We start from the raw sequence: 17,482 nt of genomic DNA, 5'->3' as shown, positions 1-17,482 counted from the left end.
TAATGAAAAATTGGAAAAACAGAAAAATCACAAAAAGGAAGACATTAGAAGATGAAAAGGCCTCCCATGTTCATAGATGACAATAACTACGCTGTAATAGTTATGACAATCTTTCTAAAAAAATAATCTGTAGGAACAAAGCAATCTCCATCAAAATTATGCTATTGTTTAGGCAATGGAAGGTTATTAATGCAGAAGCTGACAACTGGTCAAGTGTCAAATGCTGAAAACAAGTGACTGATGTTTGCTCAGCCTTATGCAGGACATATACATACTCTTCACAGCACTCAGGAATGTCCTCAAGATAGGACAAAAAGTATGGAAAGGTGGAATGCAGAAAATAATACAGCATCTGTACATACATACCTAGGATGGGCCAAAAATTGGTCATAATTCTTTAATGGATAAAGAGCGACTTGTGAGGCCAATTCCTTGCTGACGACATAGTATAAGTTAATGGTTGCTAGGGGAGGATTTAATTATTTTCCATGGAACAACCCTTGGTTATTTTTTTAATTAGTTTTTTTGTTAATTAGTTTTGTATTCATCAAATACAGTCAGTTTGGTACCATTATTAGGCTCATCTGTGACATACACCCTCCCCTTGGCCCCTCCTTGTTGAGATATATGGGTCATGAATTGTAGAGTTAGCCCGAGGTTATGGTAGGATAAGTGTCTCTGCATATCATGACCCAACATTGGCTCTGACATTCTTTTCAGCCCCTGTTTCTCAAAATTTCCCTGAGCCATGTTGGGTTAATTTTTGGTATGCTTCAGTGATGAGGTGTTGGGGGCCTCTGGGTCTCTGGCTCTCTGATTTGGTAGGAATTGATTTTTCTCTGTGTTGTCCTCCTTCACCCATATGCTGGTACCTGCTTGTTTCGTCAGTTTTTCTTAGGCACCCTTTTAAGGTATGATGGGGTGGCTCTCTCTTTGGTATCTACATCTATCTGATAAAGAGAAGCAGATTCACCAGCGGAGAGTAAGTTAGCACCAGGACAAATGAGACAACCCTTAATTTTTTTTTTATAGAGAATTTAATAGGTGTAGGCCATCTTGTAGCCCATTATTGATGGTAGCTTGGTATGAGACAGTGGGTTCATGTTTGGATATGTTTCTGACTTGTTTCCCAGCTCCAGCTATGGGTCCCGTACCACTTAGGGGATCAGTTAGCCAAATAAAGAGCAGTTGATTTCCCACCATGCCTGTGTGCCACTATTGCACTTGTGTGAGCATCAAAACAGGTTATTTGCTGCTAAAAAGGTTAGACAATGAGTTGCTTGGACAGATATTGGTCATTTTCCCCCAGGTGCCCATATAGCACCTTCTGGCACTAGATGCACTGACTGTCTGGGGACTGACTCTCTTCCAGCTTCCAGCCATGCCATTTCATTTTACATGTTGACCACATATGGTATCTTCAGCAGTAGGGTCTTACCACTAACTTTTGGTGGGTCATCAAGTACTTTGGAAGAAGTCTGTCTTTCTTTTAAGAAACCTTGTAGGGCATTCTGATCCAAAGCTCATTGTGGATGATAGCCACATGCTGGTACTGGGAGTTACAGGTCAGTGCCCACTAAGAAACTGAAGGAAAAGATAACTAATACACAAGAGTTAGAGAGAAGAGAGAGACAGAGAGACAGAGAGACAGAGAGAGAGAGAGAGGGGGGGTAAATGGAGGGAGGGAAGCTGTAAAAGATTAAGTTCAGTCTTCATCATTCCCTCTTCAGTGTCTTGTGGTTCAGGTGTTCCCTCTAAGGGCCTGGTGAAGGTTCAGCCATTTGGTCTGCCTTTTAGTAGAATTTTATGGTACCATTGCCATTTGGGTCTCGATTTGGTTTCCTACCCCTCCGTTGCCCATGGTGCACACCACTATTGGAGTTCCCACCATCAGGCATCAAAAGGAAAACAGACTCCCTGAACTGTAGAGCATGGACATAACGACCAATCTGATTCTACTGCTGATGATGAACAAGGCTTAGGCGGCCAAGACAGTGATGTAACTGTGAACTGCATAGCAATCAATCAGTCGTGGAAGTGTTATGTTGATGCCCAAACTTATACAGGTTTGCATGTGCTGGAGGAGGGGAGATCTAACTGCTTCCTGGAGCTGCAGACCAAGGAGGCTGCCACCTAGGTCAGGATGACATCCTCACCAGTGCTGAAGACTAAGAGAAGACAGTGAGAAAGGGCCAGTATTGCATCTCAGGACATAGTTCAGTCAGTAAGGAGCTTGCCACGCAGACAAAAGGAACTGAGTTCTAATGCCCAATTCCCACATAAAAGCCAGGGATGGCGGTGTGTCCCCAAATCAAAGTGCATCGGATCCCCCAAAAATGCTGCCCAACTAGTTTGACCAAATAGTGATCTCCATGTTTAGTGAGAGACTGTCTCAAAAAAAAAAATAATAATGCTGGCCTGGAGAGATGGTTTAGGAGTAGCAAAAGGTGCTTGCTTGCTTGCTTAGAAAGCATGCAATTCTAGGCTCAATTTCCCAATATGCACATAAAGCCAGACATAGTGTAGAATATATAGTCTTAGTTTATAGATACAAGAGTCCTTTGTACATCATTACCCCCAGTCATTTTTTTGTCTAAAATAAATAAATAAAATATTTACAAAATATGAATAATGTACAGAGTCATTAAGGAAAACAATCAACTTCAAACCTGGGCTTCCACATGATTATATGCAGACATGCATGTGCACCACCCACACACAGAAGATTACATACACACAGGCATAACCACACATACACATGCATAAAATGTGGAACTTATAGAGTATGCTTTATATTAAGTAGCAACGCTACTTGTCAGTCATATCTACTATCATGTCAACACTTCCTTCTGAAAAACTGGAAAATAGCAACTAGTAGAGAAGTAGCTAAATCTGGGAGTGTTTAAGCTTATATGGAATTGCAATTTGTTTAATCCCTGAGCAGGATAGTACCCTCTCTCTTCCAACTCTGGTGTAAAAGAGTGAGACTGGAGGAGACATTGTGTTAATTGAAAAGCTGCTTTGCATTGCCTTACAATGTACAGTCATTAATTGCTAAGACAATTGACGTTTACTGATAAATTTATTTAAAATGCTGCTGAATATGTATTTTCTTTTTATACTTTATGTATTTATGTGCAAGGAGAGAGAAAAGTGAATGGGTGTGTAAGGGCATCATATCACTGCAAATGAACTCCAGATACATGTACCACATTGTGCATCTGGCTTTACTTGGGAACTAAGGAAATAAACTTAATCACTGTGCTTTCTCCCTAGAACCCCTACACAAAATGTATTTTCTATTGAAAGAAATGAAAAATTGCACCGGCTGGAGAGATGGCTTAGCAGTTAAGCGCTTGCCTATGAAGCCTAAGGACCCTGGTTCAAGGCTTGATTCGCCAGGACCCACATTAGCCAGATGCACAAAGGGGCACACGCGTCTGGAGTTCATTTGCAGTGGTGGGAGGCCCGGGCATGCCCATTCTCTCTTTCTTTCTGTATTGGTCTCATTCTCTCTCGGTCTGTCCCTCTCAAATAAATGAATAAAACAGAAAAAAAGGAATTTAAAAAATTACAAAGTCACCATACCGTGAAGAGAGAACACAAAATTATTTTTCTTCCAATCAGAATTATTTGTGATTATAAAAGAAAGATTAATAGTCCCATGTTGCATTGTTCCCTCCAAACAATATATTATCTTATGTTACTTCATTATAAATATGAAGTACTTTGTTCAAAATAGTGCTTATGCTCATCAGATGTTTTGAAAAGAGTCTGTAAAATATCTTCTGTTATAAAATGGGCTTCTAGAGATGAATATGTGCTGCGCTGGTCTGACCTGGTACACCCAGGGACACTGGGCCTCCACTGAGCTCCTGAGATGAGCCAGCCCTGCATCTGCACCCAGCCCTGCCCAGCCCCTGCTGATTTGCATGTGTCCAGAGCACAGCCCACTGTCCTGGGGTTTCTTAATAGGCTGGTCACATCCTGTGAGACAGTCCCAGTCAGGCTCAGCATGGACATGAGGGGCTGCACACTGCTCTTGGGGCTTCTGGTGCTGTGGCCAGCAGGTAAGCAATTTGACTATTCCATTATGGTTAGTATTGCTTAGATCTGTAGTGAGGTCCTCTTTTCTTCATCATGCTTAATTATGTACTTATCTATGTCTCTAATCCTAGGTTCCAGATGTGACATCCAGATGACACAGACTCCATCATTTCTGCCTGCATCTCTGGGAGAAAGAGTCAGCATTTCCTGCAGGGCCAGTCAGGATATTAGCAAGTATTTAAGCTGGTACCAGCAGAAACCAGGTGAAAGTCCCAAACTCCTGATCTACCGTACATCCAATTTAGAAACCGGGGTCCCATCCAGGTTCAGTGGCAGTGGATCTGGGGCAGAGTATTCTCTCACCATCAGCAACCTGGAGTCGGAAGATGCTGCAACTTATTTCTGTCTGCAATATGATGAGTACCCTACCCACAGTGGTACATGTCGTATCATAAACCCCAAGAAAGCAGAAGTGTGAGGCTGGGCTGCCCGAGTTGCATCTCCTGAGACTTGCCCTATTGAAATGTTTCTTCAGATGGAGACCAGCTTTAGAGGAAGCACACTGGAAGGTGTTTGTTTTGTTGGAAAAATCCATAAATGTTTTTCTGCCCACTAACTTTCATTCTGATTTTTCATACCCAAAAATACAAAATGGTAGTGTGTTTCCTGATTTACAAGAGGACATAGTTCAATTCTCCAGTGCTCAAGTGGGGCCAAACACAAGAGGTGGTGAATGTGTCTTGAGTGTATTTGCAGTGGCAGGAAGGCCTGGCATGGCCATTCTCTCTCTTGATCTCTTGCTGCCTCTTTCTCTCTGTCTCTTTCTCAGATAAATAAATGAAATGCAAAAAGTCACAAATTGCATGCACATCATTGAATGTACATTAGACAACTCTGTACTCACAAAATACTTTTTACTCATTTATCCTTAATTTCTTTTTCTAAATTATAGGTTGTAGTAGATAATAAGTACTTTATTTCTAAAAACATGTCTTTTCTTATTTTCATTCCTGATTTAACTGCATGCATCACTGCTATAATTTTTAAAGTATTTTAGTCTTTTCTATAATCAATCTTTTATTATCCAGTGTTATATTTACCATAGAGACAGACACAAGGAGATATTTTTCCATTATTGTGGACTTTTTGAGAATAGCTTTTGACCCACTTAAGAAAAAATTTCTGAAATTGTATCTTTTTAGCTTTTCTCTTCTTTCTTTCTTTCTTTCTTTTTTTTTTTTCCTTTTTGGCATTTTGAGGTATGGTCTCACTGTAGACCAGGCTGACTTCGAATTTACTATGTAGTCTCAGAGTGGCCTCAAGCTCATGGATATCCTCCTTCCTCTCCTTACCAATGTTTGGATTAAAGGCATGAACCACAATGCCTGACTCTAGCTTTTCTTCTTCACTCCATCAAATGATGAATGACATGTATGTTATCTAATGTTATAATAATGTTATAATAGACTTTGCCTTTATAGTGATACTAAATTCTGACAGCTTGGAAACCAGAAATTATCCACAATAGTGGCAAATACTTTCCAGCTTCTAAGGGAATCAAAAGTTCAACACAATCCTTACCTACATATCAAGTTTGGGCTTATGGACAGCCTTGGTTCATGTTTGTGAGGGACTTTTTAAAGTAGGTTAAGAAAAATGGGAAGACACCCCATAACTGTGGGTGTCATCCTTCTGTGTGCTGGAATCCTGGAATGCATACGAATAAGGAGACTGATTCATTCATTGCTTTTTGCTTCCTTACTTAAACTGAATGTGACCAGATCTCATAGCCAAAATATCCCCCTAGGATGAATTGTAACCTCAAACTATAAGCTAAAATCAACACTTCCTTCCATAAGCTGTGTCTTTCCAGGTATTTTGTCAGAGAAGTAGGACAATTAACTAACTAATAAAGCCACTATTCCTAATCTATATGGTACTGCTGATTGAAATCAGAGCCTTTTTATTCTAAACAATCACTGTACAAACTGAGATACATCTCCTGTATCCCAATTCCTGTTTTATATCATACTTAATAGATCTCTCTTAGTATGATGGCAGTATGACTTTGCAAAGATTACATAGACTTGTGTCTGCTTTTGAGAATTAAATTTAGATTCAAGTAAAAAAAAAAAAACATAGACTTTGCCTTAATCACCTATGAATGGACAAAATTCCCCATTTTATAAAGCATTTCCTACTAAATATCATGATATTATGAAGCACTAGCTGTGAAAGCATGAGTCCTGATTTCCCAAACCTTCAAAAATGTGGGTACTATTGCAGGTGATTCTATTTACCTATGGGGAGAAGGGTGGCAGAGACAAGAGGTTCACCTGGAAGCTCATATCCTCAGTGTATTAACTTAGTGCTTAAACCCAGAATAATCAGACTATGGTTGTAATAATATAAAAAAGTACATCTTACAATAAGAAATCACAGAATGAGATTTCCATCTATATATATTGTGCTCTGTTTCTCTTTAACTTCAGGGTTTAGAAACCATTGAAAAGTCATACCCTTGTAAAGTTTCTTATAAATTTATACTTCAACAAAAAGAAATATTAATTTATGAAGTTTGTAGGAACATGAATGAAATTGCCAAAAATATGCTAATTGAGCCAGGAAAGACAGAACTTGCATGGTTTTTAAAAATTCTTTTGTTTGTTTATTTATTTGAGAGCAACAGACAGAGAGAGAAAGAGGCAAACAGACAGAGAGAGAGAGAGAATGGGCGCACCAGGGCCTCCAGCCACTGCTAAAGAACTCCAGATGCATGCGCCCACTCGTGCATCTGGCTAACGTGGGTCCAGGGGAGTTGAGCCTCGAACCAGGGTCCTTAGGCTTCACAGGCAAGCGCTTAACTGCTAAACCATCTCTTCAGCTCAAAACTTGCATGTTTTAATATGGATGTTTATGCTTACCTTTATCTTTTTCATGTATGCAAATAAGGAGATGTAAGACTGGGAAGAGGACATGATTTGAGACAAGATACCATGAGCAGGAACAAGAGATGAGCAGCAGTGTGAAAGACAAACCAAAAAAAATGGCTAAAATCTGGAGATGTTACAAAGTGGAAGAGGGGAGGGGAATTAAAGGGATAGAAGGAAAAAATATTTGTTTCAAAACACTACATTTAATATAATTCTTTGTAGTTAAGAATTATTTAAAGTATGTTCAAAGGAGTCAAAGAAGAAAGAAAACTCCTATAGGAATCTCAAAAGACCACAGTAAATGCCAAGAGTACATATGAAAACAGAAATTACAGAATAAGGATATCAAAACAAAATGTGAGTAAGAAAATAGATATATTGAAGAACAAAGGATCTAAAATTCTGGAAATGAAAAATTCTGGAAGTTAAATACATTTAATAGAAAGCCTCATCAATAGAAAAGTTAGGGAACAATAAAGTATAGTAGATCTTGAAGACAAGGTGGGGGATGGAACATTCCAACTAGGATAAAGATGAATTATTAATCAAAATGTCTGCATGGGACAGTCATGATATTTGGGATACTGTGAAGCTATCAAACTAAAAATTCTAGGCATATAATGAAAATGTTTAGAAAAAAGTCATAATAAGCATTTTCAAATCATACAGAAAAAATTCCAAAATGTGTTGCAAACAACAAGAGGGAGTGTCTAGTCAAGTAGAAAGGCAAGCCCATGAGTACATCCACATATGTCTCAATAGAGACAGAAGTCCAAGGAACATTAGAATGACATATCTTTAGTATTAAAAGATGTGAATTGCCAATCCAAACTACTATATCCATCAAAGCTACCACTCTCAATTGAAGGAATATAAATGTTCCATGATAAAATTTTCATTACAAAATAATAACAATGTGGGCTGGAGAGATGGCTTAGCAGTTAAGCGCTTCCCTGTGAAGACTAAGGACCCTGGTTTGAGGCTCAAATTCCCAGTACCCACGTTAGCCAGACGCACAATTGGGCACACACGTCTGGAGTTGGTTTGCAGTGTCTGGAAGCGCTGGCCTGCTCATTCTCTCTCTTTCTTCCTGCCTCTTTCTCTCTCTCTCTGTTACTCTCAAGTAAATTTAAAAAATAATAATAACAATGTATCCATAATACTTGGTAGGCAATAGAAATAATTATACATATGTTAGATTAGCAAACATAATATCTTTAACCAAGATAAATATTCTTCTATGTATTTATCACATACTTCTAAATGTCTAATATTTTTCAGTTATTGTATGAACAGATGCTGTTGAAAACAAAAGATCTCAGTTGAAATAAATACCAAAAAAGAAACCAAAAAAATTGCTCATAGTTTACACATGACTTTGCACTTCACTTTTATGATTTCAGGATCCAGTGGTGATGATGTGATGATCCAGACTCCATTCTACCTGCTCTAATCCCTGGAGCGCCCTCCTCCATCTCCTGCAGGTGGAGTCAGAGCCCCTTACACAGTAATGGAAAAACATATTTACATTGGCACCTGCAGAGACCAGGACCGCATCCACAGTTTTTGTTGTATTTGGTTTCCAAGTTGGCCTCTGGGGTCCCAGACAGGTTCAGTGGCAGTGGGTCAGGGGCAGATTTCACACTTAAAATCAGCAGGGTGGAGCCTGAGAATCCTGGAGTTTACTGCTGTGAACAGCATGCACATATTCCTCCCACAGTGGTAAGCGAACTGACAAAAACTTCCTTGCTTGTGCCTGACCAGCTGACAAAGACCTGCTTGTTTGGAAAGCAGCAAAGCACACCCTGCTCTTGTGTGAGAGGAGACACTGGGAAACCATCACCATTGGTTGCATTTTTTCTTTGATTTTTATGTATATCTTTCTTGGAAATAATATTTTGTTACTTGTCCCCCCCCCCACAACATTAACTAGATTATTTAATTCTCCTCTACCACGAACCAAGATATATTGTGCCAATATAATTGTGTTTCCTTCTGTAGGTCTTAATACTTTTCTCTTTTAATTTTTATTCAAGTTTACTCTCCGTTTTTACTATGTCACTATACTATGCCTAAAACACAACCATTATTGTGTTGAATGCACATAGAAACATTGCTTTTCAGGACTTGAAGTTCTTGAGACTTGAGGATTTCATCAGATATTGCTTCATTAAATATGTTTAAATATATTTCTCTTACTCTCCTCTTTCTGCAAAACTCATAATGTATCTGCTAACTTGCATAGTTTGACCCATATACAACACTTATTCATATCTTTTATTTTCATTTATGTATTTTTTTTATTAATTGTTCTACCTTATAAAGCCTCCTTTCTATTTTTGGGATTTTCACTGCACTAGTTCATTGTGGAAAATTTCACCTGTGCTTCTTTTTATTACATTTTTGATATATAACATTTCTGTTTATTTCTTTTTTGACATAAGTGTCCTATTTAAGTTTATCATTCAGATAATGCATTACTTTTAATGCTCTTATATTATGTATCAATGTTCTCTTTCATCTTCCTGGGAATCCTGCAGATCATTACTTGGAATTGTCTTTACAATTATTTCATACATTTCCTTTCCTTTCTTTTGGAATCTATAAAAGAGAATTAACATGTACATATGTAATTTTATCTTGATTTTATGCTCCCAATATCTTTATGCTGATAAATGTGGATCTTTGGACTTGCTTATTTCTACCAATTTTATTGGATTTTTTTTTTTCATAAAGAAAGGCTTCTCCTGAAAACATGTAGCCTAGCTGGAGTGGGCTGGATTGGATCCCAGGTGGGCACAGTTTTATAGTCATGTGATTATTCTTTAGCTGTCACACCATGTGCAGTGACTGGGAGCATCCTAATAGCAAAGATCTGGAAGTGTGTGTGCCTTGTCCACTTACTGGGCTGTGTATCTCCTCAGCATGGTGGTTTCCTGAAATTCTGCTCAAGACAGATGTGTGGAAGATATATTAGAGTGCACAAAGCAGGCTGCTCCACTGCTTTTCCCCAGGATGTTCATGGATAGGTATTCTCCATTGTCTAGTATTGAGATTACTGTATCTAAGACCTAGGTAAATCACGTCCAGATGATATTAGCAGCTTGTGTGTAATGAACAGAAATAGTTGACTAATAAAGAAACGTTTCTAATGAAGCCATGCATGTAGACACACCTATATTTCCAGCACTAGGGAGGCAGAGTCAGGAGGGTAAAGATTTCAAGGGCAGAATTTACTTTATATTCAGTTCTAGAACAGCCTGAATTCTTGTGACTCTTTCTCAAAAGCCCAAATTAAACCAAATAAACACAACAATAAAATAGGACCTATAGTGGAGTTTATGGCACCCATACTATTCTGAGTCTCTATTGGCATATAAATTTTTCATGGTGACCACTGAAAGAGGATTTGTTTTAGTGATTTAACCATTATTAAGTGCCTCATGCTCCAGTAAATAAGCTTCCACTGATGCTCAAGCAAACAATCACAATTAAACCTGGTGACAAACAGATGAAGAAGACAGGAAAGTAGCAGGAGACTAGTTGGGAGGAAGAAAGTGGCCAGAAGTTGCCAGAGGTGGACAAGATATGGTAGTGTGGGATGCATATGATAAAACACATTTTATACATGTATGGAAAATTAAACTAAGTAATAGAATAAGAGAATAAAATGTTAGAGGACAATTAAGTATACAATATACACAATTTAGTGTGAATGGAGAATGAGGTAATTGGTTATGTGTAAAGTATAGGTGGTTTTTTTATAAAAGCACATGCTAAGAAGGAAATCAGAATAATCCATAACTAAAGACACTAATATATCTTAGAGAAGAATCTGTAAACAAAGTGGTAAAATGGAGTAGGTTGTAAAATATAGACAGGAAGAAAATCTCCCAACAAAGTAAACAATGGCCAGTTGCTGTAACTCCAAAATTTTACTAGACCTTATAAAACATCAAACAATTAGGTCCCTCAAACTATACAGTGAAATAGAAAGGGAGGAACACTCAAAAGTCATTTTTATGGATACAGTAATACCCACAAACCAAAACAAGAAAAGGACCTATCAACAACAAAAGCAACAACAAAAATCGCAGCCAAGAACTACATACTAGTGAAGCCATCAAGTTTGTCATGGAAGATGGATGAGAGGTTAAAAAATTCCACATGAAAATCATAGAGGAAATAGAAAGAAGATGAGGTTCAATGGGGTAGGGGTTCATGGGAGGGTGAGGTAAAGGATTATGTAAGTTTTGATATTGTGTTTTTATTAAAAAAATTTAAAAAATTCCATTACAAGGATTATTTCACACCTTTATGTAATTATTCTAAATATCAATAGGCTCAATTCTCCTATAAAAATATACAAGTTAACCGGCTGGATTAGAAAATAGGAACAAAATAAAAGAGAGACGGAGATGGGGAGGGAGAGTGGAGTTTCAAAGGGGTAAGTGGGGGTAGGGAGGTAAGGAATTATCATGGGATATCCTTTACAGTTATGGAAGTGGTCAAAAAAATAACAATAAATAAATAAAAGAAAATACAATCCATCTATTTACTGTCTTCAAAAAACCCCACCTTACTACCTAAAACAGATTCTACCTTGATATGAGATTTGTTGTGTCATAATAGTCATCAATAATGTGGACCAATCAATCCTGCAAGGTATAAAAACAACCAACCAGGTGATATATAGTCATGGGGCAATAGTGACATATACATTATTGGGGAAATCAACTCAACAGATTGGTATAAGGCCCGCTCAGTGGGAGTAAATTCATGGTTGGTCCTCAGAATTGAATCAAAACTCTAGGGATTGGAAGGTCATAAAATGAATATGAAAGCTTCCACTGTTCTTGGCTAAATGGAGAAATTCTACACACTGGATGAGCAGAACCAGCAGCAGAAGGAATATGGGAGCTGCACTCACTGCAAGCCAAAGAACCTTCCCTATGGCAACAGCAGGAGACATAGAGGAAACTCAAAACTCATCAAAACAAAATTAAGAGGCTACAAAGTGCCAAATACTGAAGGAGACCTTTAACATATGCTCTAATTCCCAGGCAAAATTGGAGGAGGGTGCAGAAAGACGGTGAGAGCCACAGGGAGGGCCGCAAACCAAGGAACAACTGTTTTCCCAATAGGAACTGACTTTCGCAATCATAACTCTGTGGTGATTACAGATACCACAACAAAATATGCATTTTTCTAATTCCAAAAACATTTTGACAGAGAACAGAGGAGGAAAAATGAATGAGATAGCAAAACAGTTGGAGGAATACCTGGACAGAAAGGTCTTCACTGGAGTGGAGGCAGCACAAGAGGATAATGTGATTAAATCAATAAAATTAAAATTGTTTCATATATTAAAGTTCCAACTAAATATTAGTGGAAAAAAATGCAACAGTATATTGGGATGAACAATCAACTACAAACTAGCTACAAATGAATGGTCACTGGGCATGGACTTCTAGGAGATATCCAGAAGCAACAGACACATACCAGTGATTTCATCAGCAGGCCATGCCACTGCAGTCTTCAGTGGCCTTCCTTTAACAGGACCTAGAAGCTCGACTGTGAATGACCAGAGCTGCCATGCATGCAGCCAGCAGCTGCCTGGTCTTCTCAATGGAGGAGGTCCTCTCTGTGGTTATGTGCACAGGTCACAGAAGCCTTCTCTGCAGGGGACACTGCTGCTTCCACCATTGAGGCAACCTCCAGCCAATGTAACAGTCAACTCCTTCTCACTCCTACAAGAGGAACCCGTAATTGCCACAGGGGACTGAGGCAGTCTTTCAAACCCTTACAATTTCATGAGCACATGCTTCCAACCCAACTCCACAGCCTCATAGCTCACTGAGAAGAGACTCCAGTGCCAGTCTGGTGAAGTGGAGCCCACATAGAACTGTGCATATCCTCACACTCCAGACTGCCTTCTGCCACGTTGGAGATTGTAAAGACTCTAAGCAAATGCAGAAGTGTAATTACTAATGTGTTCGGGTTTCAAGAAGTATCTTGAGTGACAGACTGACAGTGAGTGAGTGACATGCCTCACACTGACAATTGTCATGGCAGGGCTTGTAAATGTGGGAGCTTAGTACTGACAGAAAGGTCTAAACTTTCCTGAGACACTGACATGGACTGGACCACAAACATATCACGTGGGATGTTGGCACTGCCCTCCCTAGTGAGCTAATAATTTAAGGGAGTGTGTAATAGAGTTGTGGAGCCTGTGTACAAGGAAGCTTCTGAAGTTGTCAGGAGAACAGGTTGCAGCTGAGGTCTCTGAACAAATGTGTCAGCTGCACATGACACCTGTCCATGTGAGGCACACCAGCTGCAGCAGGCCTGGTGTAGCAGCAAGAAAATGACGGTGGACCCTGTGCCTGATGTCGACATGGTGATGCAGTGATCAAGACAGAATTCAGCAAAGTCTTCCTTATGCTCCCTCTCTCCTTTTCATGTGTGCATGAAATGAAACCAGTAAAAATCCCAGACAAAGAGAATTATTCCCACACTTGAGTACATTCCTAGGTTTTGGAGCTTTGATGTATGTCAATAGACCACATGTAGTGATATTCAGAAATGCCCTTCTCTGACAAAGACTTTAAATGCTCCCAGCATGGCTCAGGGAATTTTGTATTAGAACAGGGGGAGGAAAGATTGTTAGAGCCATAAGTCAGGACCTTTTGCACAGAGACATTCCCTCTCCCCCTATGTCCCATGATGCATGGCCCACAATCCCCACTGTGGTGACTGCATCCCCAATGAGGAAGGCCTCTTCAGAAAAGAGTCAGGGAGAAGGGAAAGGATGGTACCAATATGTGTTGTTTACATACAAAATATGTCCACATCTAATAAAAAATTATAAAAAATAGAAATGGATTATTTTTACCATCCCGGCTTTCCATTTTTCTATTTCTTACCTTCCCTTTCCATTAAGATCAGCAGAGTGGGGACAGGGAAGAGGGGAATGATGATATCCACACATGATGTATCCCATACAAAGTTTCAGCTTAATAAAGAAAAAAGATGTTTATTCAAGCAAAAACATATGGTGTAAAGCATTCTACATTGGTTGACCATTAGAAAGGAGGTCTGAAGACAATTAAACCTCTTGGATTTTTGTACACACACTTTCTCTTTTTTCCTTAAGTTTGAAGTGCTTTATAACTTTTTAAGTTAGCATAAAATGTATTATGTTCCATTTCTGACATTTTCAATCATAATTTGTCTTAGTTTATTTCCACATCTCATCTCTTGTCTTCTTCCACCCTTCCTCTCCTATCACCACTGACATGTGTTCTGTTGCCTTCTACCTACCCCATGCTCAGAATTTTCATTCACTTTCTTCATCTTCTATCTAGCTTTTTAGACCTCCCCATGTTTCTTCGAGTTAATAGAAATACATATACATATTACAAGCTACTTTCTACATACAAAAAAAGAAAATGTGATTTCATAAGAAGGCTTCCTGGGTTTGAATTTCCTTACCTCATAAAATTTTTTCCAACTCATCCATTTCCTGTAAATTTAATAATTTTATGTTTTCTTTACTGCTGAGTAAAATTCATATATATATATATATATATATATATATATATATATATATATATCATCACGTTTTGAGCAATTAGGCTATTTTTACATCCCTGATTACTGTAAATTAATATCAGATGCAAAATTCTAAGGCAAAAGCACTCTGATTTTTCTCAGTGAAATTCCATAAGTTAGATTTATTTTTGATGGGGCTGGGCGTGTTTATTATGATAGGAAAGACTATTTCCTGGGAATTTTAACAATCGGAACATTTTGCTGGCATAACAAGATACGAGGATACAAAATTACAAGTGTTTTAACTCCAGGTCTGTCCCCAGCTCCGCCAAGAAACAAGTGGAAAGACAGTTGAAGCAAACAAGAAATTCTGTAAAACTAGATTTAGAAACCCTACAAATCTGATTCAAATCTAAAACCTGTTTTGCTTTAAACAATTTAATATATCAAAGGCCTGCTTTAGTGACATGCTAAACCCCACCATAAAATAACCCCGACACCCCCTTGTCAGTAACAATGTTTAAGTTAACCAGCTAACTCATACTTCTAAACCTACGTGTGGACAAGTCTTCTAGACTTAGGCATGGGGATCAGAGACTGCAAGGAATGTGTACCTATCGCCTGCAAAAAATGGGCAAGGAAATCCTGATAAAATGAGGAACAGTCCCAAATAACCAATTTTTCTAGTACTGTGTTCCCCACTGCTACTTCCTTTACTTACAAAGGGAACCCTTGAACCAAATAATTTACCTCACATTTGGCACCCAGTGACCAGGATGTTTGTTTTCTTTAGAAAAACACACATATCCACAAACCTTATATATTTTTTTGTTTTTACATTTAAATATAAAAATACTACTTTGCTTTGTGTTATAAATGGAGGACCAAGTAGTAAAGAACTTTTCTTCTCTTAAGGTAGGACAGCCATCTGTTGTGGCTGAGCTGCTCTTTGTGAAGGGTGTGGGTGGCTCCAAGCAAGAGAAACACAAGAGGTCAACTAACCCCCAGTTCTTGCTCTTCTCCTAACCTCCACTAGTGACAGTTGGCTTAATCTTAAGAATTGAAGTTTCCCACAAGGAGACATGCCATCCTAAGTAGTCAGGCCTGCCCTTTCAGCTATCCTTTAGAGAAAATTCTCCCCTCCTTCAAACACTGCTTTGTGCGGAAGTGACATGTACCAGACAAGCACAACTCCAGAGAGAAGCAGTCACCACCTTTCCCTGCCCAGCCACACATTAGAAAGGAAGAAAATGAGGGCTGGGTACATGGGAGATTAAGAACTTGACCCCTCTATCCTGACCAAAAACAGCAAGGTTTACTGAGCATGGGGAATAAAAAGACCTTGAAATCCCACTTTTGTGTAATGAGGATAATTAAGACAACTGGGCGAGGGAGAGTTGCAGTGGGTTGAAGAGCTGGGAAGGGATCAGTCGCTGGAAGCGTCATCACTTAGTTTTTGTACTGGAAGGGCTCATGGCCAGTCTCGTTGAGAAGACCTGTACGGATGATGGACTCTTTCACTTCCAAGGGGACGTAGTAGGCAGAAGGGCGTTGGTCTTCGAATTAACCCTCTTCTCCTAGCCTAGAGACACGGGAATGCGGATGCTGGCGTGGCGGTTGGCAACTGCGGAAAAGTCTTTGATGTTGGAGGTCTCATGGAAGCCAGTCAGGCGGCGGGCATTGTCCAGGCCTCCCCTGGGGTCATGGGCACGAACGTGGTACTGGTGGCACTTGCTGAGTTTCTCGATGGCCTCCTCAATGTACTTCAGGCCATTCTCCTCCCGCATGGCCTTCGTGCTGAAGTCGGTGTGGCAGCCTGCGCTGTTCCAGTTCCCAGGAATGGTCTTAGGACCGAAGATTGCTATCACTCCAAAGTCTTCACATACACCATGCGAGACAAAGCGGGCCACCCACAGCTGATCTCCCATGTGGATTCCTTCACAGGACCCAATTTGGAATTCTCACTGGGCAGGCATGACCTCAGCATTTGTTCCTGAGATCTTCTGCAGCGTACAAGCAGGCATGGTAGTGAGCGTCCACCATGTCTCAGCCATAGGCTTTGTTGGCTCCCACGGCACAGTCATATGGGCATTGGGGCCCAGGTAAGCCATTGGACGCCCAACCAAACGGGTGCCCATCCATCCCCATGAGAGTGTATTCCTGCTTCATTCCAAACCAGGGGTGCTGGCTGTTGACCATGCCCATGATCTGCTTACAGGTGTGCCTTAATTTGGTCTCTGCAGGCTTCCGATTAAACTTGAAAACTTCACAGAACACCAGCTTGTTGTGATCCTTGCAGAAAGGGTCATGGAACATGGCAGCTGGGAGGAGGTACATGTCACTGTTGGAGCCTTCAGACTGGAAAGTGCTGGAGCCATCAAAATTCCACTCTGGGGACTCTTCTACACACCTGGGCTCAGAGTCCAGGGTGCGGGTCTTGCAGCGCAGGCCTTCTATGGTACCATCGATCCAGATACACATGGCTTGAACTTTCTGGACCTGAGGCAGGGCCATATACATCTGCTGGATGCCTTTGTTCAAGTTGGAAGTTGCTGAGGTGGCCATGGTGGAAGGCGTTATGGGCGGCCCGCCCCAGCGGGAAGGAAGGTGGGCAGTTGGCAAGAGCGAGGTGGAGAGAGCGCAGAGAAGAGATAGGTGTACGGCTCAGACGCTACTGTCAGCTCCCATTCTTGGCTCTCTTATAATTTAGATTTTCAAAGCAACATAAATGAAGCTGTGCGTGAAGTATTTGCTGTGAAAGTATCAGTACCATAGTTCAGAATCCAGGTAAATCCATAAATAGTGACACAAAATACCTGTACTCCCTGAATGCTTACAGAGAGAATGGAGGTAGAGACAGAAGATTCCTCAGAAGCTCATTGGCCTCTACAAAAAAGAAGGTGGGCAATGACAGCCCTGACTAAATCCAGGTGGAAAGCAAGCATATC

At 39.9% G+C, this 17,482-nt stretch overlaps 1 pseudogene and 1 gene segment (V, D, J or C); one reads left to right on the top strand and one right to left on the bottom strand.

Moving 5' to 3' along the window:
• The first annotated feature begins 4,015 nt into the window (after nucleotides 1-4,015).
• On the top strand, nucleotides 4,016-4,525 carry LOC123461489. The segment is given in 2 exon segments: nucleotides 4,016-4,070; nucleotides 4,179-4,525. Coding segments are annotated over 2 exon segments (402 nt in total).
• An 11,458-nt stretch (nucleotides 4,526-15,983) lies between these two features.
• LOC101600715 lies at nucleotides 15,984-17,099 on the bottom strand (annotated as a pseudogene).
• Nucleotides 17,100-17,482: the final 383 nt, after the last annotated feature.

The sequence above is a fragment of the Jaculus jaculus genome, chromosome 6, assembly GCF_020740685.1.
Source record: "Jaculus jaculus isolate mJacJac1 chromosome 6, mJacJac1.mat.Y.cur, whole genome shotgun sequence".
Classification (NCBI taxonomy): domain Eukaryota; kingdom Metazoa; phylum Chordata; class Mammalia; order Rodentia; family Dipodidae; genus Jaculus; species Jaculus jaculus.
The sequence above is the reverse complement of the archived record's forward strand: the minus strand, read 5'-3'. Positions and strand labels throughout refer to the sequence as shown.